Source organism: Acanthopagrus latus, chromosome 22, assembly GCF_904848185.1.
Source record: "Acanthopagrus latus isolate v.2019 chromosome 22, fAcaLat1.1, whole genome shotgun sequence".
Classification (NCBI taxonomy): domain Eukaryota; kingdom Metazoa; phylum Chordata; class Actinopteri; order Spariformes; family Sparidae; genus Acanthopagrus; species Acanthopagrus latus.
The window spans coordinates 22,222,638-22,246,835 of NC_051060.1; the positions used below are offsets into that span (position 1 = coordinate 22,222,638).

The 24,198-nt window shown below is 43.6% G+C and overlaps 2 protein-coding genes across 2 annotated transcripts; both read right to left on the reverse strand.

Annotated features, from left to right (window-relative positions):
* Nucleotides 1-505: 505 nt before the first annotated feature.
* clic5b (chloride intracellular channel 5b) lies at nt 506-14,426 on the reverse strand. Its single transcript, XM_037087477.1, has 7 exons — nt 13,723-14,426; nt 4,813-4,922; nt 4,594-4,719; nt 3,739-3,845; nt 3,312-3,493; nt 2,217-2,377; nt 506-2,083 (listed from the first exon to the last, which is right to left on the reverse strand). The coding sequence occupies exons 1-7, from the start codon at nt 14,278-14,280 to the stop codon at nt 1,990-1,992; spliced, it is 1,338 nt and encodes a 445-aa protein (XP_036943372.1). The 5' UTR covers nt 14,281-14,426; the 3' UTR covers nt 506-1,989.
* A 1,470-nt stretch (nt 14,427-15,896) lies between these two features.
* Nucleotides 15,897-23,288, reverse strand: enpp5 (ectonucleotide pyrophosphatase/phosphodiesterase 5). The gene is made up of 4 exons (XM_037086031.1): nt 23,059-23,288; nt 21,047-21,951; nt 20,070-20,246; nt 15,897-18,808 (listed from the first exon to the last, which is right to left on the reverse strand). Exons 2-4 carry the CDS (start codon nt 21,924-21,926, stop codon nt 18,393-18,395), a joined length of 1,473 nt encoding a protein of 490 aa, XP_036941926.1. The 5' UTR covers nt 21,927-21,951; nt 23,059-23,288; the 3' UTR covers nt 15,897-18,392.
* Between the last annotated feature and the right edge of the window lie 910 nt (nt 23,289-24,198).

Sequence of the window (24,198 nt, forward strand, 5' to 3'; positions counted from 1 at the left end):
ACAAGTCTCGCTCCATATTTCCTTACTCCTGTGGAAACACTAGGCAGGCTCCATTTATTTTCTTTGACTGTTGTTTCTGGCAAGGCCGCGTCTCAGTAAACACCACTCGCCCACCATTGTAAATCCGACAGGCGCAGATCTTTCAAGTTAGACTCCTTTGAGGAAAAATGGAGACAGATCGGATGGCGGCGCTCGGGTTTTCCGTCTTAATGAGAGAGTGGAGAAGAGGGATGGCGTTTGATCCCTGGCATGGAAGCCTCTATTTAAGCCTGTCAACGGTCATCACTCTCTCTCCCGCTCTCTCCCTCTCTCCTTCTTTCTCTCTTGTAAGAGATGGAGAAACAGACCTGCACCACTGGATTTGATCAACTCAGTCAGGCACGCTTAACCCTTTTCAGGACCGGGAGGCTAAAAACCCAGCGCCTTCTCCGCTACCCCTTCGCCTCCGAGCATCGTTGTTGATTGATCACCTCGCTCGAGAAGGAAAAGAAAAGGCAGACGCAGATCTGTGAAAATATTATTTTATTTGTAGAGCTTCGCAATGAGCATGGCTCTCAGTCATCATGCTCCAATTTCATATCATATGTTTGTCCAAACCACACAAGAGCCTTATGGCTCTTCGAGGAAGTCTCGCTATAGTTGCAGCCTGACAACAAGCCAAAGACGATAAGCCCCAAGACGAATTTCCATCCTCCTCTGCGCGGACAATGAAACTTTTGAACTTGAACTTTAGGCTTGCGGATGTTGAGAGACTCCTCGTGGCGGAGGAAATGTCTCTTTGATGAAGGAGGCTGGAGGGCAGGGCTCCTGACCATTGTGGACCTGGCCTGGAAGACGCTTTTCATCGCAGCACTAATGGCTCTGCCTAATCAGGCCTGATTGGGGCTGCTGAGTAAATACTCTCTCCATTCATAATATCATGTGTAACTCAAGACAAAATCAATACCTGAACTGGACGCTAATAGCCGGAGGCAGAACAAATGTCTCGGCTCTGGATGCAAAACACTTTTCAGAAACGCGTCTGCGGGCGACATTGGCTCAGATTTTTTATTTTTTATTTTTTTTTTGAATCTACCAAATAAAGGCACGTGAAGATTTTTTTCATATATTAAAGGTGCAATATGTAAGATGTTGGGGGTGCTGCTGACTGTAGCTGTTGTTAGCTAGTTAGCTCAGTTAGCCGTGCAGCTAGTGGTCCAGAATGGGAGCTCAGATTGGTTTTCCGAGCTGGTTAGCATGCTAACTGTAGTGGATATCTCCACAACAAAATACAAACGCGTATTTATTACAATGTTTTGTCATATTCTGTTGATAAGTTAAGTTACTTTTTTGGATGTTTTTAAATGTTTTTAAATGTTTTTAAATGTTAGGACTCCGAAACAGACGTCAGGTGTACAAACAATTCGGACACAGGCTTTGTTTCTAAGCTATCGATGCCCCTTGTCAGGAAAAAAAAAAAAAAAAAATGTTCATCATCGATCACGTGTTCATTTAAAAATCAATCTATCCACAAATCAATCGTTCAGAAGCAGTGAGTGAATTTCAAGATGCGTTTAAGCTCAAGGAAACAAAAACAACAACAGCAACACCTACAAGAAATGAATGACAATCAAAAAAAAAAAAAAAAAAGAAGTGAATCAACAGTCATATTCAGTCAAAACAATTAGCATCCGTCATCAATCACAGATGAATCAAGGTGTCTCCCCAGGAGCCAAAGCTTGATCATAAACACTGGAGCTGGACCAGACTTCTGTGGGCTTAGGAATAAATAAAGTGAACGACCCTGACATCAGCAGCTAGTAAAATGTTTGGCCGTTGCGGGCCGGTGGAGAACGTATGAAAGAGAGCTTTGTGTGATGAGGAATAAATACAGACAGACACAATCATGTTTAAGTTTCACAGCGGCAAAAAAAAAACTGAATGTAGTTTTTCAAAACCTGTGAATTCAGTTAAAATGTGCTTGATTTATCGGCCCTGCTCCACTTCTCCTCAGCCGTGTCTGGTTCTGTAATTGCGACACCGCGTACACGATGTGCCGAACCGCTGAGATCCGTCACATCTGGAGCTGTGAAGCTGCGTGGACCTGACACACGCACACACACACACACACACACAGACATCTGAAACATCTGACCTCTTCACTACGACAGACAAAAAACTTTTTTTGTGTTACTAGTTTGTTTTGTTGGAGCTCGGGGTCGGCTTGGAGAGTTTACTTGGCCAGTCTCCTCGCCACGTCTTTGTAGGCCGTCTCGATCTCGGAGTCGGCGGCGCAGGTGTTGGTGAACTCGTCGCGGGTGTAGGCGTTCTTCAGGTACCGCCACACGCCCGTCATGTCTGAGGGGATGTCGTAGTTGCGGTACTTCTTAGCGACAACCTGGGGAGAGAAGGCAGAGCCGAGACGTCGACGTGAACCGAAGGAACAAACTCGATTTATCCTGTCAGACGTTTTAAATCCACCCTCGATGGATCAAACATCGGTTCGCTGCGTTCAGAGAGTCCCAGGGGGAAGTTTGATACGGGCTGTTAGAGTTTACATTTCTGAAGCCTGATTTCACTCAATTTGCTTCAGTTACTGCTTGTTTTTCGGTTAAAGGTGCACTTTGTGGTCTCAGGAAAGAAAACAGGGAAAATCCTTCACCGCTTGATTTTCATGACCGAATAAAAGCCGAATTAACAAAATGTACAAACACAATTTCATCCTGTTTTACTTTGTTTGACCCTTCTGAGGCCTCGTCTCTAGCTTCAGACACATTTCTAGGGACTTCATCTCCATCGAGGACGTTTTTTCACATGGAAATACATCAAATAGGCATTTTTGAGATCATATTATGACCTTATTAATACTGTAAATACTAACTTTAAGAGATTTTGTCATCCTAAAACTGATTTCCATGCTGCATATGTTTAAATAAAAAAACTCCAGCGCCCCGAATAACCATTTATTTATCTGTTCATTAATTTACGTCACTGTAGCTGCTAAGCTAAAAGTGCTAAAAGCAACGTAGTGATCGCACAAGCTGAACATCCCATCGAGGGTGTAAATTACATCTTTTCAAATCAATTTGGGTTCTCTGGGCTTCTTGAGACTTTGATTATGCCAAACGAGGAGTACTCAGACATTTATGTTTTGGGGGTTTTTTTTGTTTTGTTTTGTTTTGAGCTGTTATTTTACATTTTCAAACAAATCTCCATCTTCTTCTGTTGTTTAGGAAAAAAGCTGTAACTCTGTTTTGCTGGTGAAGCTCCAGAAATGTTTTGTGGACCACAAAACTTTGATGGAAACGTTGATGAATATTCCCCTTTTTCACCTTGACTATGTGCAGTTTGGGCAGCAGGTTGCAGTCTGCCAGAGTGAGCTCGTTTCCGTCGAGGAAGCACCGGTTGGAGCCCTTCTCCTCCTCCATGCTGTCTGCGTCGATCTCGTCCGGCAGCGGGCTGTTCAGGTAGTCGTCCAGCTTCTTCAGGGCCCGGGTCAGACCCTTCTCTAGAACTGAACACACCAGGTATATATATGGATATAAGTGTGGTGAAAGGTGAGTGACGGGGAAACTTCACTAGGTGGCAGCACAGCAGAACATACGAGTCAAAGTAAAACTCAAACACTGGACTCTGCTACGACCTAGTGGAGGAACATAATAATGCCTCTCACACACTTTATTCAGCTTGTCCTGTGTGTGTGTGTGTGTGTGTGTGTGTGTGTGAGAGAGTTTAAATGGCACAAAATGAGCGGCCCACCGGCGTTGGCCTCTGGTTTGGTGTTCTTGATGTAGGCTGAGAACTTGGCGAAGATGTCATTTCCAGCTGTGTTCGACTCTCTCTGCTTGGCGGCCAGTTTGGGATACCTGAGCAGACGGAGGAGGGGGGAGGTGGAGGGAGGTGGAGGGAGGTGGAGGAGGAGGGAGACAGACGGAGGCAGGAGACGCAAGTCAGACCCAAACATCTGGATAGTATTAACACCTGGACTGGAGCTCAGCTCAGACTGAGAGCATGTTACACACTCACACCGAGTTGGCCGCCCGCCTCTCCAGCTCTCTCACACTAAGGTCCATTTAAAACGTTAAAAAAAAAAGAAAAAAAAACTTTGCAGGTAATAAAAGAAAGATTTAGTTAATCTGACGGTTTTTCTCTGCGACTGCTCGCACACCAGGTCTGATTTTTTTTTTTGTTTTTTTTTTCAGGTTTTTTTTAGGTCATGACAATAACAAAATTTAAAAAACAATAAAGCTGTCCTGATTTTTTCTTTTTTTCCCTGAAGCTACACTGCGGCTGCTCAGTGGAGAACACACAGTTCAGGTTTTTGTTTTCACGTATCAAATCTGAGACACACACACACACACACACACACACACACACGTACTCTCATTCACAAAAGATTTACAGCAGCCATAAAGAACAAACAGTTATATCAGTTCACATCAGTCGTCTAATAGCGCGTGTTTACTTTTATTGGGCTTAAATGTTTCCTGCCCTTTCAACAGCGCTCCCGAAGTGAAATAAATCCAGCGAAAAGCAGCGTGTGTGTGTGTGTGTTGCCGGTGATATAATCTGATACTGTAAACTTCGTGTTGTGAAACCTTCCAGTCGAGTTACTTTGGAGGGCTGAGCGTTTCCTCCAGGAACTCCTCGATCTTGTTGATATCGGTCTTGACCTCCCCGTTGAAGGTCAGGAACGGAGGGTGCGTCCCCGGGGCCAGGTTGTGCAGGTCTGCCGGCTTTCTGTGGAGGAAGCAGTGTGTGTGTGTCGTGAGGAGGGGGAAAAAAAGAGGAAGCAGTAAGTGCAGAAGTGTGCTTGTGCGCCTGCGTCCTCACCTTTTGAGGTCGACGGTGGTGACGTTGAACACCACGCCTTTCAGCCAGAGGATCATGAAGAGACGCTGGGAGAAGGGACAGTTGCCGATGCTTTCTCCATCGTTGCCCGCCTGCAAAAACACAACAAGTCAGAGCGGTGAAATCTGACGTGCAGTAGACATTTAAGAAACACACACATACAGCTGATGGACAACAACACCAGCTATGTGGTGAGAGAAATGACCACAGAGTTGGTTTTTGACACCAGTAGAGCTGCGAGTTCATTTATCGACTGGTGAATCAACAGAAACCTTATCAGTCATTATCGTTTTTCAGGCCAACGTGATAATTCCAGGCATGTTAATGCGAGAATCTGCAGCTTTTCTTTGTCTCACCTTGTAGTAAATGTTTCTCGTCAGATTTTTGACAGTTGGTTGGACCAAGAAAAAGACTTTGTAGAACCTGTGACAGACATTTCTCACTGTTTGATGACGGTCTATCAACCAAACCATTAACTGGAAGAAGTTCTTAAAATGAGACGAGGCGTCCAGTCACGTCCTTTGGACTGTCGAGGGAAAATCCAACCTGAGTCCTTCACAAAGAAATCCACAGTCCAGCAGCTTTAAACAACTTAATCGAATCGTTTATAGGCGACGTTACAATCTGCTCACACATGCACGATAAAAAAATGATCAAAACACAAACTACAAACTGTTACACAGAGACGATTTAAGTACAATTTCGAGGTACCTCCACTTTACTTGATTATTTCCATTTTCAGCTTCTTTATTTAGCTCCAAGGGTCAATACTGAACTCTTAACTACGTAGGATTTTATATAATTAGACATATTTAGGTAGCTGGTGTTTAGGAGCGATAACATAAGACTGTTGAGCCTTGGTGGAGGTTTGAACTGCCATTGTTTCATAGTTTCATCTGCAATCTGATAAAACAACAACAAAAAAACACTGACTGATAATCAGAAAAATGCTTAATATCAGATTTGATAATTGCCAAGATAATTGTCATGATACAGTATAAAGTAAATACATACGTGTGTAATTTTACTTTTACTCACACTTTTTCTACCTAAGTACATTTAACATCAGATGCTTAAAGTTTTAAGTTATTCTTTGACCAAAACAATAATTTAACACGATATCTATTTACAACACTGACATCATCTAAACCAAAATATCAAACGTAGAAAGACTTGAACCTGAGAGATTTTTTCTCTGTAATCCCTCAGATTCCTCGTCATGGAGGTCAGACTACAGGTTGTGCTCCCATCCTGTTCCTAGCAGGGATTAAATGTCTTGCTCGAGGGCACGGGGGGATCTTGAACTCAAACCTTCCCGAGGAGGGACATTCCCCCACTTTCTTTTTGCTACGCCGGCTCTCTGCGGTTGGGAAAATCTGTGGTCACAAGGTTGCATGTCTCTGGGACAGCCTGCCAACCTCGCTTCTGTAAATTAAACACTTGTTGGATTTAGCCGACTGTTATCTTTGACTTTTATTTGACCGGCGAGAAGCGTCACGAGTTGTATAAATGTAAACACTACGCAAACGCACATAAACACGTCAGCCCTTAAATCCCTGATAGAAATTTATGATAAGGACCGAGTCAAAGCAAAAGTACAGACACAGGGGAGCAGATTAAAGCAGCGCAGTCTGCAGAGCTTAAAAATGAACTTCTATTTCTATTTCAACATCATTTGTTCACTGAGGATGAAACATGAAAGTCGCCTCCCTGCAGCCACTCATCACTTCCTCTCCATCATATTCTCACGTGAGCTCATGTGTCGGCATGTATGGACGCACGGCGGAGCATCAGCTGTGACACCTGAGCCGCCGGCCCGGCTGAATTATACATAGCGATTCTATCAGCCGGTTCACTGGCCAACAGACCACAGAGGCACACACACACACACACACACACACACACACACACACACACACACACACACACACACAGAGGTCCACAACACAGCAAAAATGAGTGCAATGACCTCAGGGTCAGCTGGGTGAGCAGAGATTTGACAGTGGAGACAGTTCGCTCTATTTATTACATAAGAATCAGCGAATTTAACTCAATTTAATCAAGAACAAGTGGTTTAATTCAACTACAGTATAGGCAGTTTTTTCCATCACAATCATCAACTAGTATCACAAATAATGTTCAGTAATTTTTCCTTGAATGCAGCAGCAGCAGCAGCAGCGATCACCTCACTGGTGAAGGACACTAAACATTCAGGACGTGTTCCCGGCAGCACGGCGCTGCTCCGAGCAACGACCAGAAAAACAGAGCCGTCAGTCTAAAAAGTAGCTGAGCCAACTGTATGTTCGCCAGCCATTGATGCTCAGAGCTGTCGTGCTGCCGGGGCGCATGTGATGCTTCTGTCTGCCGCATTGTTACGGCCGGGCTCAGCTGCACAGGCGGTAACACAATACACGGCCGGCTGATAATGGCCAATCAACATCTAGAACATGGGAGGACAAAAGCTGTCACACAGAACCACGTGAGCGCGAATGAGAATAAAAGACAGTGTATCACTACCAAGGCAGTGCAAACAAAACAAGACAAGTGTTTCTAGGTTTGTATATCAATATTATATCGTTGTTGTGATATGAGAATGCATATTGTCTTAGATTTTGGATTTTGTTACTTCATATAACATTTTTTTTTGTCATTTCCTGGTTTAAATGGCTGCGTTACATCAACATTACTAATGATTCATTATCAGAAGTCTCATTGTTTTATTATGTAATTGAATTTTGTTGCAGTATTGATATTGAGTCCTGGCATTTTAATTAAGTACTTTCAAATAGATTTCAGAGTAAATATGCAGATATATATCTTATATAGCAATTAAAGCATAAAAATTGTGGTTATATTATTTTTCAGGCCACGTTGTACAGCCTTACAGAAAATATGATTCGATACGTTACAATACGTTACGATACGATACGTTAAGATACCGTACGATATGAAACAATATGTTACAATACGACACCATTTATGATACGTTACGATAAGTTATGTTACAATACGATACTTTAAGAGAGGCACATACACAAGGATTGCTTAACCACTGCATGTACACGCGCTGTCATTTTATAAATACGATATGCTACGTTACGTTACGATACGATACGATACGATACGATACGATACGAGGGAGTTGCTTGACAGGACTATCAGAAGAGTCGGGAGGGTTCAACAGTGAGAGCGAGATATCGTGGCTTTTATTCTCTTTTTTCAAAATAAGCACCCACGTGTTTAGAAGTCTACATCCACGTTCATATGACCATCCTACTGGTAGCTAAGGTTGTCCTGATGACCTCTAGTGACATCATATATCAAGCTGTGTAGGAATTTTCTCTCGATCTTAACAAGTAAAAACGATTTTCCTTTATCAAAAATCAGAATCTGATCATTGGGTTACTGATGAGAACTGATGGAGCCTGTCGTCATGCTGCTACATACGATCCTGTGATGTAATGATCCTCTCAAAGAGCTCCATTTCAGTCCACACAATGCTAAAATAACCCCAATATGAAAGTCCTAAATCTTGTGCAGAGCTGATGCAGCAGGATATTTCTCTGTCCATCGAGGTCCCACCTCAGATGGCAGCAGGAGGGAGCAAATGTTGGGGCTGCAGCTACGGAAACCAACAAACTATGGAGACTGGAACCACCCAGAAAACTCCTCACAGGAAATAGGCCAAAAAATAAAAAAAAATAAAAAATGAGCGTTTCGTGGTTTCGTGTGCTGCAACAACAGCAGAACTTCTTGACTGATCGGGCTTGACTCGAGCCGGCCGAGAGTCAGTGAACTTTCGGTTACCTAGCTGAGCCGTTTCCCAGGAGGTGGACCGGCTAATTGGGTCAGTGCATCCAGGCAGCGACGAGCCTTTCCACCTGCCTCAGGTAGATTCATCTTGGCTCTAACATTTCCCACCGGGGCCTCGAGTGCATATAGTCGAGCGGAACAAAACAACACCGCTGTGTCTACTGAAGGTGGCACTTCCAGCGGCGTACTCTCATCATTTTCGCTGTATTTGTCAGTGTTTATCTGGAGATATCTTTTGATCAGTGCACTAAAATAATGCCACGAGGAATATAAAAGATCAGACTGAATGGACTCAACCCACCGGAATCTAAAATTAGCGTCTCAGTTCAATAACAAAATGCAGTTCTTTCTTATAAAACAGTCTGCTTTTAGTGGGCTAATGGTACCTCAGCAGCTTCCCACCATCAACAGGCAGCTTCAGTATCACTGTCACAACAATCCCGGGTCAGCACAGAGAGCAGCGTGCCGGTGCAACTCTACCTCTGCTATTGAGTTACATGAGCTCCATGAGCGGCAGTACGCTGAAAATCCCTCTCATCTAACTTTAGAAAACACTGCAACCACAGCGACGTCTCTGTCTTACCTTGACAAAAAGTTCGATATCAGGGTCTCTGTCCTGACCGTTAGTGGACATGACGCCTTGTTCTGGCTGTCACCTTGATTCTTAAGTCGCTTTTTTTTTTATATATATAAGCTTAAGTCCTTTTCTCTTGTCCTTGGAAGGTCTACATCCTCCAGAGAAAAAAAAGGTGAGGAAAACAAGAGATCTTCCTTCTCCCTCGCAACTTAGGAAGTTGTCCCCTAGTTCCCCTGAGTCGAGATCTCCACCACCTTTTTTTCCAGGCTTGGGTTTGTGTCCTTGCAGGTGAGGCTGAGAGCTGGTTTCAGGTGGCAGGTGGAGAAAAAAAAAAAATCCTGTACTCTGATTTGGACGCAGATGGAGAGCAGAGCGAGCGCTCACTGACACAAAGTGGAAAACAGGTGTCAGTCTAGTAGACCAGGGGGTGGAGCCCCATCCCTCCCCTCACACACACACACACACACACACACACACACACACACACACACACACACACACACACACACCTCCTCTCTCATCTGTGTCACGGCTCCTAAAACTGGTCACATCACTTTCTTCAGGTCAGATCAGGTTGAAGAGGTGTTTTTATTTTCCAGAAACCTCCAAAACTATTTAAAAAATATAATAATATCTCACCTCCAGAAATCGGATGCAGCATTTATATTTAACGCTCACATGTTTTTGGTTTTTGTTTTTGTTTTTTTGACTCGCAGGTTATATTTGATCACCAGCAGCAGACCTGCAGAGGATTCCTCCATCAATTATTCATGCTTGGCTTTGGTTTTTTTTAAGGCAGGAGTTGGCGTTCGTTGACGGAAAAAGGGAAAAAAGTGGTGTGTATGTAGGGCAACAAAAATAAAAAGCAGGTCTTACTGCAAAAAAAAAACTTAATCAGAAACTGACAGGCGCTCATTGTTTTCTTTTCGTTTGAATGGGCACATTTCTGACAGATGAAGAAGAAGAAGACATGTCGTCATTTGTGCGTTTGAACGTCGGATGAAAGCGCGATAACAGAGAGAGAGATGAAGCCGCTGGGGCAAATTTTTTAAAACGGTTTCTATTTATAGAGCAGCTCCCTCTCCTGGCTGACATGCCAACATACTGGGCCAACGAAGCAGCTCAGTTCATTATCAGCGATCATGGGACGTTTTAGTCGTTGCTGAATGTGTTATTTTGGGGGGTTTTTTTGGTGGATATTTTTGTATGAGGCTGCAGTCTCAGCGGGCTTGATGGGAAACAATACATGGCAATGAGCCCGAAGTCTTTTCAGATCCAGATCTCGTTCATTAGTCTTTCAGCTACAATCACGTTTGGCTTCAGTCGGTCCACATGGGTACAACTGCGTTTCACTGCATTTCAGAGAAGCTCTTCATAGTTTGTAGCATGTTTTATCAGTCTAGACCCAAGAAGACACTTAATTTAGCTGATTGTGTGATTATTAAAGTGATATAGTGCAGCGACTAATGATTATTTTCAATGTCAGTTAATCTGTAACTTGTGATCGATGTTTGGACTTTATACTGTGAGAAAATAGTAATAAGTAAAAAATAGTTGGGTCAAATATTTTCCATCAACAGTAAAGAAAACAGAAATGAATCACATTTCAGAACCTGAAATAAAAGATTACTGATTATGATCAAATTTCCAAAATAGCTGGTGATTAAATTAAAAGTGCACCGCTCACTGATTTATCTTTTAATCATTGCAGGTCCAAAGAAATTTGGACATTTTTGGAAAAACATCAGCACCACTCTCACGTTCTGTATGTCCACTTGATCTACAGCATAGGGTTAGCTTAGCATGAAGGCTAAGAGGGAAACAAGTAGCCGCTTAATAACAGAAAAGCTGCTTTTGTGCTCAATTTAATCTCTTTTTGCACTCGTGACCAACGTGTTCCTCTTCAGATAACTCATGTCAGCATTAAAGGAATTGTTCAGCACTTTTAATAATTTGTCATTTGTTATTTTCTTTGAGTTTGATGAGAGAATGATTGGTGGTAGGTCGGTTTTGTTGTGATATGTGTTTCCCTCTCTCAGTCTTCATGCTAACTGGCCTTTGAATACCAGACAGCGAGGACAGTCGTATAAAACATCATTTCTACGGCTGCGTTTGTAAATCATCACTCCAAACATAAAAATGCACTCTGGCACAAACTGGATCAGAACCACATTCGGAGAGCTACATCCATTTATACACGATCAACTACTTTGACCAGCCAGTCTCTCAGGATTTACGAACACTCCCCCCGAAATTCCCCCGAATCTCAAACTACTACTTCGAGGACTTTGAGACAAAAGGAAGCTCAAATCACTGACTTGTCGGGCTAATCATTCACCCGAACATCAAACAGTAACGGACACCTTCTATCTTTCCAGAGCCAAGGTGGAGGGGAGTGTCCGAGCTGCAGATAACTTGTGTCGACACACACTCGTCGAACGTGACAACACAACAATCCCGTCGATAAAAGCATTGTCTTGAGTTTGAGGTGGAAGTATGGAAGCTGCTATCTAAATTACACAGTGTGCAATCAAGTAATGATTCCTGGTGAAATTACTTCATTAAGTTGTAGTATTTTCTCCAGCCTTTCACGAGCAGCGAGGGGGGAGGAGCCACGTCGCCCTTCAGCACGGACAGATAACCTCGTTACTCTGCTGCCTGGTTTTATAGCAGTTCGGTTTATTGCGTCCGTTGAAGATTAATCTGTTGGGAAATCCACCCGAAGCCCGGAGAGGAAGAGGGTGGAGGGGAGCGAGGAGACAAGCGTGCCAAGTATCACTTCCCCGGTGAACTACGGTCCACATTTATCATAATTGTGATATAATCGCATCCTGATACTATATCCGTTTGTGCTTTTGACCTTTTGTGCTGTAACAACAAGGCTGAGGATTGTGATTGAAGTGAAACCTTAAATCACAACACATGGTGACATTTTACGTTTCTGCAAATCAAGAAAACAGATTTTTATATGTTATACATCATTAAATTACTGACTTTTATGACTGGAGGTCCAAGCCAGAGACCACAGTTCAAGACAATGTTTCAACATTTGTAAGCGTCACACTGCTGGATATTTTTAACTTCTCGGGACACTGTGTTCATGGCAACGAAACCAGATATATTTGAGGAGTTGATGGAACATTTTCCAAAAGTTTTTGTGCTGACAAAACTGTGTATCTTGACAAAAGATCAGGACATTTTTCCGCCGTGTTCATGGTGACAAAACTGGATATTTTGATGAGATGTCGGGACATTTTCAGCTCATATAGTTGGTGACTGAGCCGAATATTTCTGACGAGACCTCGTGACGTCTCCAGCTACGTTTGTGCTGATGTAACACTGTATTTTAGGCCAAAACATGACGTTTTCTTCACCCTAACCAAGTGTAAACCTAACCAGACCATAATCACAGGTCATATATCCTGAACCAGAGGAAGAAAGCGTCTGTATGACTTGATAAAACACATAACATCCCCATTAATTGTTGCAGCTTTCGAAGGGAGTCTGGATCATTTTAAAGAAATCCGAGTTGTGTTGACTGCACTTCTATCTGACTGTGGACTTTGCTTATATAATATGAAGACGTGACAATTTGAATATTTCGTACAAACTGCCACTGTCACTCCCTGTTAAAAGGCCCTTGTTGTCCTCAAACAGAGCTCGTTCAGTCCAACACCTCCTCCTCCTCCTCCTCCTCCTCCTCTGACTCTGACTCCGACTCTCAATCTCTGTTGCCCAATCAGCAAAGTGACCCCTGCATGTTCTGATAGTAGCCTCCACCTCACACACACACACACACACACACACACCGACTCTATCAGAGACAAAAACACACAGCTAGATTTGCTCAAGCGTGGAGTTCACCCCTGGTTTCTATGGCCAGTACAGTAAACAGGTTAATTATTACAGCCGGCTGCCTCCGGGTTCGAAGGCGCTGACAGAGAGAGAGACTTCACTCACTCGGATCGACACTCTGCTGTTGATTTTCATCAGTTTCTGATCACTGACGTCAAAAAGTTACATTTTAAACAACATTAATTCACTCTCAGGTTATAGATACGAGGACGAGAGTTATATTTCTGTCGTATTAACGTGACCTACATGTCTTGATGTGGTGGAGTGACGGGGAAATACCCAGAGCGTAATCATCCGCTGCATCCCCTTATTATCTTATCATCAGAGTCATTAGTCGTGTTTTTGGCACACCAACATCAACATCCATAAAAGATAGATTAATGGTACACTTCAGGAGGGAGTTCCTCAGTATACGACCCTAATCTGTGACAGGCAGGATGTTGTAATTCTGCAAATCAACGGCTGAAATGAATGTTTAGACCCTAAAATGCAGAATATTCAGCTGTTTGACTCTTATTTGAGGAGGTTTGAGGAGTCTGTACTGTGAGGTGTTGGTGTCCCCATGAAGAGAAACTAACTGTAAAGACACAACATGGCTCCAAGAGGCCTTTTGGTAAACTGTGAAGTGAGAGCATTATCTGTCTTACCTTGACAAAGAGGGCCACGTCGGGCTGGTTGGGGTCGTCCGGCGCAGCGCTGCTCTCATCCAGAGTCACACTCTCCAGAGTTTTCAGGGTGTAGTCGACCGTCTCCTCCTGGCCGGTGGCGGTGTCGTGGTGGGTGTAGGCCATCAGCATCCCGTCCTCTGCGTTATCCTCCTCCCGGGTCCTCGGCGGGTCGTCGGGAGAAGCGGAGGATGCCGAGGAGGACGACGAGCGCCTGGATCCGTCGTGCGCCTCGCCGTTCACCTCCACCACCTCCACCTCCACCTCCACCGGCTCCGCTTCTTCTGCCTTTACCTCCTCCTCCTCTACCTTCACCTCCTCCTCTTCATCATCGCTGGATGAAGAGGAGGACGAGGGGCTGTGTCTGTCCCTGGTGTCCATGTAGCTGCGCTCTCCCTCGGCAGGGGCGTGGACCTGCGCCTCGCTGACCAGCTGCTCCTTGGCCTCCTCACCTGCGCTGCCACCTCTGGGCTCCCGGTCGGGGCTGTCGGCTCCATCACTGCGCTCTTCGTGCTCCACCGTGTCGCTGATGTTGTCCATGTTTGCTGCTGGTGGTGGGTGAGCTGCGGTTTAACGTGCAGGAGGAGAGCTGGAGCGGTCAAAGTGGTGGCACACGGTGCGCCTGCCTCTGACTGACTGACTGACTGGCTGACTGGCTGCCTGGTTGGTTGGCTGACTGGCTGTCTGGGCAAATTCCAGCGATAACTCATAAAAGACCTTTGATCCTGCAAGTTAACGAGTGATTCATGCAGGAGCTGAAGCCTGAGACTTCAAGGACACGTTGGCACTGAGGACAATCCTCCAGACAGACACTCAGAGCAGTTTATGTTTCATATTTTACATATTCTTTGGGACAGTTGTGACAGTTTAGATTCATTTCTAAAGTTTTTTTTTTCTTTCACTTCTCACTTACAACTTTTTTTTTTAGGACCAGTTCACTTTTTTGAAGCAACACATTCGCTCAGGGTTAAATATTCACTTTAATTTATGATGTTTCTGAAGGACTGTGTGAAAATGATTTGAGGGGAAGAAGAATATAAATGTAATAGTTTGCTTATAGTTATTTCACTGTTAATTTACAGTGCTTTATAAATCATTTGTTCATTTTTAAAGCTGTAAATAATGTGTATTATCTCTGTTTATTTGGATGGCTAAAGTTGCAACTGATGTTTATAACAAATAAAATATATAGAATTTCTTGATAAATGGTTTATAAAAGTATTTCATTGTCTGTTAACAGTGAAACAACAATTAATTCATGTTGAATTAACTAAATTTACCATTTATTAATGATTCTTTTGCTATTAAACCACAGTTTTATATTTATTTAATCGTATTATTATCTTGTATCCACATGTGGAGCTCTGGTCCATCAGCAGCCTCCTGCATCACTCAGTGACATTAAAGCAACTTTATATAAAAAAAAAAATAGAATAAACAGCTTTAAATCATTTTGATGGTTGAGTGTCTTGTTATCGGATGAATGTCGTCTCTGTCTCGGCTTCTCCGTCACATGTTCCTGCACAGAGTTACACACACGTTTACGTCAACACACAAGTTTCAACACACAACAATATTATGACGTAATGAGCTCAAGTCTGACAAACTGTCACAGTTTCATGAGAGTGGTGCACTAGATGTTTTCAATATTTACTTTAAATTCTGATTGATTGATTTTTTTTAATGGCCTGTAATGAAAATTATTTGAGGATAAGAATTTAAAATCAAATTGGGCAAGATTATGAATTTTTCTAGATTATTTATTTACATATAATTTTAAAAATATGTATCTTTTTTTAATGAATAGGTAGTAAATGGTTATTAACAATAACATGATTTATGACCCATTTATTAGGCAACTGTAAATGTTTGAACTACTGTGTAGTTCATCTGTAAACATAAAACTGCAGCTGATGTTTTAATATGTTGCTTAATCTTTTCTTTGTTTGTTAGAAGTAAAAATAATTATTAACTCATGTTTAATTAACTATACATAATAATATCATCCCTGTTTATTTTTTCTTTCTAGTGTTTTTTCTCACCACATTTTTATATAATATTAATTAAATTAAATGATCATTGGAAAAACAACGTGGTCCATCAGCACACACGTACACACACACACACACACACACACAAAAGAAATACACAAGTTGTTTAGTTTCACAGAAGTCCCTTTAATTTCAGAAGACTAATTGCATCAACATGGCAAAAAGATAGTTAGTTTGTAAATCATGTTAAATCTCCGTATTTCAAATCCGAGTTAATAATCGACTGAGGAAAACATAAAAACCCTCATCTAATAATTATTCTTCAGTAACAATTCCACGTAAATCATTTAAATATATTTATTTATTTCATTTATCTGTCAACAAGTCAGGGGTAAATTATCAGACACACTTCATCTTTAATAAAATAAGACAAATATCAGAGTATTAACAATTTCCATATAAATGCTTTTATCAATTTATGAATTTTAAAATTTGTAAAAAGTATTTATCACAGTGTTGTCTGTCATTTTCTTTTTGGGGCACACAGTTATTAGTCAGTGCATCTAAAAGCATAAAGGAGAAAATTCAACCAAATTTTTCTTAAATGATGCTGGAAAAATATTAAAGACTTTATCTGCAGATTTTGGATTTCTACTTGACTTTCTATGATTACGCTAATCGAAAAGCTTTTTTGGTAAGAGGCACCTAACTTTTTTTTTTTTTTTCTCTTTAAATATAATTTCAAATAGCAACTACGAACAAGAAGTGCAAATCATACGTCACCTAAAAAGCATCCAACTAACCGCCCCCTTTTCGTTCTGATTTCTCATTTCGATCCTGTAGTGCAAATCAGGGGGAACAGTTTCTTGCAAGTCATGCCAAAATAGTCTTCTCAGCCGAGCGACAACAAAACCCTTCAAAATCCCAACGACGAAATACCGACCAGTAGCAATTGCACTTCACATTTCACCAACACGTGACCATGGTGATGACAGTCGACGCACATGAAGACGAGGGTTACCACGATCGTCTATACAGAAAAAAAAATGCCCTCGAACTCTACAAACAAAAACAGAGTCACACACACACACACACACACACACACACACGAACGATTGCACACCTCGGAGAGACTGTTCTCCGTTACAAGTTAAAAAGGCAAATGGTAACTTGACTACTAAAGAGAGCGAGGCCGTGATGTGATCGGCTCCATGGAATGACCTACACATATGAGCGGTGGCTCTGGCACATCGAGTGAAAAATGTTTTTTTTTTTAAAAACCCCTCGGTGGAACATCTGCTTCCGAGTAACATTCATAAAATGATACTGACCTCAGTCGAACGAGTCTGAGGCTCGAATACTTTTCTGATCAATCACAGCAACGTATAATTCAGTGCTCGGACCACAAGTAGAACAACTGGTGGCAGAAACCTGACGTGGCGTACTGCGAAGGCCGGATTAACCACGTCTAATACCACTGCTACTGAGTACAGGTGTCAGTGTGCTGCAAACAAACTGCTTCGGGAGGCAGCTGGATCTCATCTCACCGGGATTTAAACTATGTGCTTGTAGTCGAACCGCAGTACTTCAGACCAAATTAGTCTTCTGTGAGGAGCTACCGACAGCTACGGGCGTTGTTTAGATGTGACGACCGGCGAGAGAAAACAACAACGGCGGATCCTCAGCGTCGGTTCTATCAGAACTGGAGTGAAAGAAGAGCAAAGAACGCACTGAATGTTTCTGTCTCTTCTTCTTCTGTCATATGGGTCGTCGATCTGATTGTTTGTTTGGTTCGTTAGGAGTTTTTGCCCGACAGTTTTTCATACAGGACTTCCCAGATGGTTCTGTGTAACAAACCCTGACTTGGTGTTTTTTGTTTGTTTTTTTTACGCAGATGATACTGTGAATAATGCCGTGTTACCGTCCCTCCACACCTGACTGACGTTGGCTGCCCAATTTTTTCTAACAAACCTGACAATCCGACCTAACGTCCACTTCACTGAGCAGCTGTGGAGGTCTGTGTTCAGGGGGAAGTAAGCAGGGTTTGACCTTGAAGCTCCTTCGCTTTCCTATGTGCAAATGAGTGCAACACTATGAATGCCGTCGTTTGAGAGATTGTCTGAAAGTGTGCACAGTTGTCCCCGCTCCAACATTATATTATTGCTTCTTGCCCTACTTTCTGTCTCCCCTCTTCTAGCTTCAGACGAAGGGGTTCGTTTCAAGCACACCGACACCCTTCTGTTATTCAAGTCATGGTTTTGGCCGACAAAGGCTCGCACTTGCCAGGTTTAAATTCCACTCTGAGCTTTGATGTTTTACTTATTCAGTTACAATGAAAACAATGAGATGATGCTGGGTAAATGCTCACAATCAAAGCAAAGCTACTATAAAGCCCATGTAAAGGTTTATTATCTTGATTAAGCCTGCATCAGAAGCACAACCCTGGACATTTCCCTTATACTCAAGCAAGCAAAGTGCACCTCTATACGTGATCAGGAGGTGAGATTAGATTCCCTTGATCTCAAACCTGTATAAACAGCAGCACGAAGGCGTTTAGTCGTATAAGGGAGGTGTTCGGGGGATGTTTCTGAGCAGAGCGGACTACCTTGGGGAGCAGTACCTCCTCTTCTTTTACGCCTGCCGTCATTTCTGCGTCTTCACCTACAGTTGCAAGTCCTCTTGCAGTAAGGGCTGCGACATCTCCCAGCCTTTGTGCTTCAGCGGGTACATCTGTTTGAGCGTCATTTGTCGGATGTAGACCCCCAGAAAGCCCAGCACCAACACCACACCAAGGAACGAACCCCAGACGGGGGCATAGGAGTATTCCTTGACCGTGGGAGGGGCGCTGGGAGGGGTGCTGGGCAGGGATCGAACTGGCTCTTCGGCCAGCAGGTCCTTGACGTTAAAGAGGGAGCCGTTGTTTGGTAGAGGTCGGACGGACAGGATGTGGCACATGAGGGGGTACAGGTCGACAGCGGACATGGAGGTCTTGACGTAATTCTGGCGAAAGGCCGGCCCGTGAGCCACAAACAAAGGCTGCATGCTGTGTAAGGTGTTGTCATAGCCATGGTTCCCCACTGGAGAGAAAAGAAAAGAAACACATTACGTTACATCGGTAATTATTCTTACACTGTTGCTATTATTCTATAGATCTCCAGTTTCCACATCACCATGAATCACAGGCATCACTTTTCGTTTAGAGATTTATGAAATCTGGCACTGCCGCTCTCTCAGATGATTTACTACCATCGCTGCCTGCCACGGCAAACTAGCAACTGCTCAATCGATCACTGCAGCGCACAAGCAAGACTGAAAATTACATCCAAACACACGAGCACAAAGCCTTCTGATGAAAAGTTAAGACTGGCTAACTGCTGCTCCGAAAATCTATCTGTGCTATTTCATCCTGGGAGAAGTGACCGGATTCACAAATCAGTCTGTGACGGCGGCATCAGTGGGTTCAACTACCATCTAATCAGGTGCAGCATCGCAGACTTATCTCAGTACCTACTGGAGTTTTGTTTTTTTTTAATTTACGTTGAACGTACGAGGATGAACATGCACGATCATGACAGCACCAATGGCTTCATGCGACTCCACCGATCGATGGTGGAGCAACATGTAAAAAAGCGACAGTTTTAAGGATCTGGCGGCCTGTTTGTTGAACACGTCACCTCCATCAACTGTGAACCTTATAACTGGCTCCTATGCAGTCAAATACTTAACATCCATATATATAACAGTTGAGGCATCGGGGTGACAAGCATGTCATAATAAAAAAATGCCTTCAAGTGCCCTACAAAAATAGAAAATGCCAACAAAGGCGAGCAAGAAGATGACTGACGGCTTCCAGCCGCAGACCCGACGAGGTCATTCTTACTGATTATCAAGAGACGAGGAGTTAAGCAGTAAGAAAAGATGATGTAATCTTTGGCTGCAGTGAAAAAACTCTGCCCTCCTTGATGCACAGTTTGAGATCTGAGAGTCTGAAGAGGAGGCGTTTGGAAAAAAAAAAAAAAAAAGAAGAAGAATAAAAAAAAATACCTGCTTGATTTGAATTGGATCAAGGAGAATAATTGGAGGCACTTGGAGGCGGTGCACTGCAAACATCCAAAACCCACAAACACACACACACACAGACACACTCCTGCTGTTTTTAGGGAAAGTAAATCTGGCTCTCTTTGTTAATTACTGCTGGTATAACATGAGCTAGCTCTGGTTCAGCGACTGAAAATAAATCTCCTGAGAGGCTATTAATAGAGCAGCAGGAACCTGCTGTTTGATACAACCGGATAGAGCAGCTCTGCCACCAGAACACTGAGGTTTAAAAATACGTACACATGAAGGGCCCGGTCCTGTTCTGCATGATGGTCCAGCCCTCCTTGGCCTCCAGGATGATGGGCATGATCCTAACGTTGTGCTGATAATGGAAGTGTGCGGGAATTTCCTCCTTCTTGTACACCACCATGTTGGGGTTTGCATCCACCAGCAGACTATACACCTCCTCGAGCCTCCCTGCAAGACAGATGATGAAGCAACGGTGGAAAATGTCCACAGATCCAAAAATATTCTAGATTAAGCTCAATACTCCTGAAATGTACAAACATTACAAGGGTAGAATCGGTCACCTGTTAAATTCATCCAACAAAACAAACAGAGGGCAAAAGATCACCGGAGTACCTACAAACTGCTGCTAACTGTAGCTGCCGTTAGCTAGTTAGCTCAGTTAGCCATGCAGCTAGCGGTTCGGACTCAGGGAGCTCAGAGAACAGCAGAGTGTTAATGTTTACTCTGGCCAGGTTTGGGTTGTTAGCATGCTAACTTCTGTAGACACTTCAGTGACACAATACGTAGAAATCCTGATTTCAAAGCTGCTATTTCATCACTTCCTGTTGATACATGTTTCCAACTCAAATTCCTACATATTGCACCTTTAAAATAGTTATTTGACATTTATGGAAATATGCTAGAGTTAGATGAGAAGATTCATGCAACTCTCGTGTCTGCACGATTATGAAACATCAACCGGCAGCTTAGCTTAGTTTAGCTAGGAGGTCAAAAGTTAAATAAATTACACTTAACATGTTAATTAGTGAGCTTTTTGGTCTCTGGCAGGCTTTTTTGTTTTGAGCTGACACAAGCTAGCTGCTTCTCCCTGTTTCCAGCCCTTATGATATGCTAACCGTCTCCTAGCAGCAGCCTAATAATTACAGAACAGGTGTGGACGTCATTAGCATATTTCCCAAAAAATCGCACCCAATTTCTTTCATCAAGTTCATTGACAGAATTGAATGTGACACATTTTAAAGCGGTACCTTCTTTGGGAAGTATTCCCACCACTGGACTCTTGTCCACCCAGGTGTACAGGTCTCTGCTCACATACACGTCCAGCTCTATGATCTTATCCGCTGAGAGCTGTGCCATCCCGTGGTCGCTGGTCACTATCAGGTTGACTTTCTCGTACAGTCCCGCCTTCTTCAGCTCGTTCATGAGGAAGCCGAGCTTCTCGTCGATCCCGGCGATGACCACGTCCATGAGGGGACTCTGAGGTCCCAGCATGTGCCCGCTCTCGTCCGGCTCCTCCCAGTACAGAACTGCAAAATCCACTGCTTCTTCCCCGGGCGCAGAGAACCACTCAACGATCCGCTCCACCCTGGTTTCGAAGGAGACTGATGCGTTATACTGGAGGAACTCATTGGGGTACATGCCGTGGATCTTCACGTCGGACCCCGGCCACATCGCTGCCCCGCTCCGCCCTCCAGCTTTCTGGACGGTCACCCAAAGAGGCACCGCCTCTTCCCACCACTGCGACTCATAAATACTGTCCGTCTCCATGGAGAAGGAGCGGTTGAGAACGGGATCATACATCTCGTTGGCCACGATGCCATGAGACTCAGCGTACAGCCCCGTCACCAGGCTGTAGTGGTTGGGGAAGGTTTTGGTGATGTAAGCGCTCTCCACCTGCTTCACCATCACCCCCTTTTCCATGAGGCTGTTGAAGTTGGGCGTCGGGACCCGGTCGATGTAATCCCAGCGGAAGCCGTCGAAGGACAGGAGCAGCAGCTTGGGCCGGTCCGCCACACAAGGGCCCCGGTGTCCATGCTGGTGCAGGTGACTGAGAGAGACCAGAGGCAGCAGCAGGGCCCACAGGACGACCAGAGGACCGCAGCCTCCTCGCAGCACGATGCCCGGCATAGTGACGTGTGTGTGACGAGAAAACCTACGAACACACACAGAAACTTCTTAGGAGGAACTCGGTGAGGCGAAGCAATGAACCTTTCTATTCCGGACAGAAGTGTGTGGACAATCGTGCTCACATTCGTCTGTTTGACGAGGATTTGGGGTTGTTTTAGTACATTTTGTAAATCCCAAGTTTCATCTTGGTACGATATTTTATAAATTCTTTGGACGACGATACGATATTTGCAGATATCTCAAATGTCATCTGCACATTTAACACAATCGTTCAAAATTATCTAAACTCACAGAAAGAAACTAAAATGTGATTTGACAGTTTTATTACTGAGCTCTTCGGTGGAAACTCTATTTTATCCGTGCTTCAAAACATTTAAATGGAAAACAATCCTTTCTTTACAATAAAAAGAACGGATTTTGCATTGACGCTACTGGATCATTGATTTGTAAATCATTATATCAATCCAGATCAATGTGTAGTTGTCCCCCTATTATATATGAGAATATACTCTGATTCTCTGTTAGAGAAACAGACATATCTTTGGGTTTTGAACTGCTGGTTAGAATTAAACAGACATGTAAAGATGTCATCTTTGTCTCTGAGGCTTGTGTTGGATTTTAAATGATCATATTACTAATCAGTCTACTGGAAAAGCGATCAATAGTTGAAAATATAATAAAAATATCAGCTGCAGCATGAGAGTAAAAGTAAAATTCACTTGATTATCAGAGTAATTCAGCTTTAAAGCCCCATCACGTTCCTAAAATAGCCCAAATTCCAGCCCATAATAACAGGACTTGCATACTGGGATGGATTTGATATTTCCGGTTCTACATCTCAGGAATCAGCCAGCAGACATTAGCAGTGAAGACATCGCAGGTCTGGATGTGTAATAATAGAAACAAACTCTTTAATGCCAGCAGCCACATTACAGAGGAGGCAGGCTCGGTGTCGAGCGAGCAGCTGCAACCACACACAGAACCGGCACCGGGTCCAGTTCTACATGAGCGGGTCAGCTGAAGCGACGTGATGGAATTCAGATGCACGAATTGGAAGAAGAAGAAGAAGAAGAAGAAGAAGAAAACAAAACAAATAACAGGCTGAATGTTGTGTTGTTGTCTACAATCCTACCTTGTTGTCGGATCCTGCACTGGTTCTCCTTCTGCGCTGCACGACGAGATAAACAGCCCCGGAGGAAGTCCCGCCTCCTGACCCGCTGCTGAGCGTCTGGCTCTGTCTCCCCTCCGCGTCGCTTCTGTGTACTGACGGGCATCAAACCAGACGAGATCATCTGAAGACGAGGAGGCTGTCCGAAGATTCCTGCAAGTGCATGCTTCGCCTCACGGAGAGCTGCACAGCTCCTCCTCCTTCCTCCTCCTTCCTCCTCCTCCCCAAAAAATCCAGCACACAGGTTCCGATGACGTAATGTGGGATGAGGAAGGAGAAGGTGGGAGGAGGAAGAAAGAGAGAGAGAGAGAGAGATTTTATAAATAGACATGTTGGTGTCAGTCAGGTGACTGACAATCATTTTCACTCAGGATTAAAAATTTAAATCAGAAATTAAAAAAATAGTGCGTTCATGCGCATGACGTCACCTTTACAGCTTGTTGACGGTGACGCAAAACATCTGCACCCGACACGACCCTCCGCAGACAAACAGTGCAAATAATCTGACACTCAAACACAGTGCTGCTCTCATTCTGTCAGCGATTCTTCCGTCTGAAACAGTGACGCACATCGACCGCGAGGTGTCAGCAGAGCTCTTTTACAATCAGCAGCCAGGAGAAATAAAGATGGCATCTACATAATGACGCTGCACGGTGACAGTGAGAGTGTTTCTGACCTGCTGGCGAGCTCCTCCATTTGTTTCTGATGCTCAACACTCTCATGCATCACCTGATTGCTGTCTCTCATTCTGATAATAATGTTAGTTTTACTGGTTTCAGATCAATAAACAAATAACGGATGATGTGATGTTATGTGTCAAGGTGGATTCCTGGGGAGGATTCATGTACTGCCCGGTGGAATTAGCTCAACATTTCAGCAGTAGTGATGCTCACATCAACGCATGCATAGTAATCCAACACCCAGCTGGCACCCAGTAGAGTGCATACCTCCGCCAAGGCCCAACAGCCCCTCATTTGTGCTCCACTCACCTAAATTTACCAGATTTATTTCATCAAGATCTGATGTTAAATGTTTGAAAAACCCGCCAGATTTCACATGGTTAAAGAAAGTGGAAAAAAAAAAAAGTTCCTTTGATCAGATCCG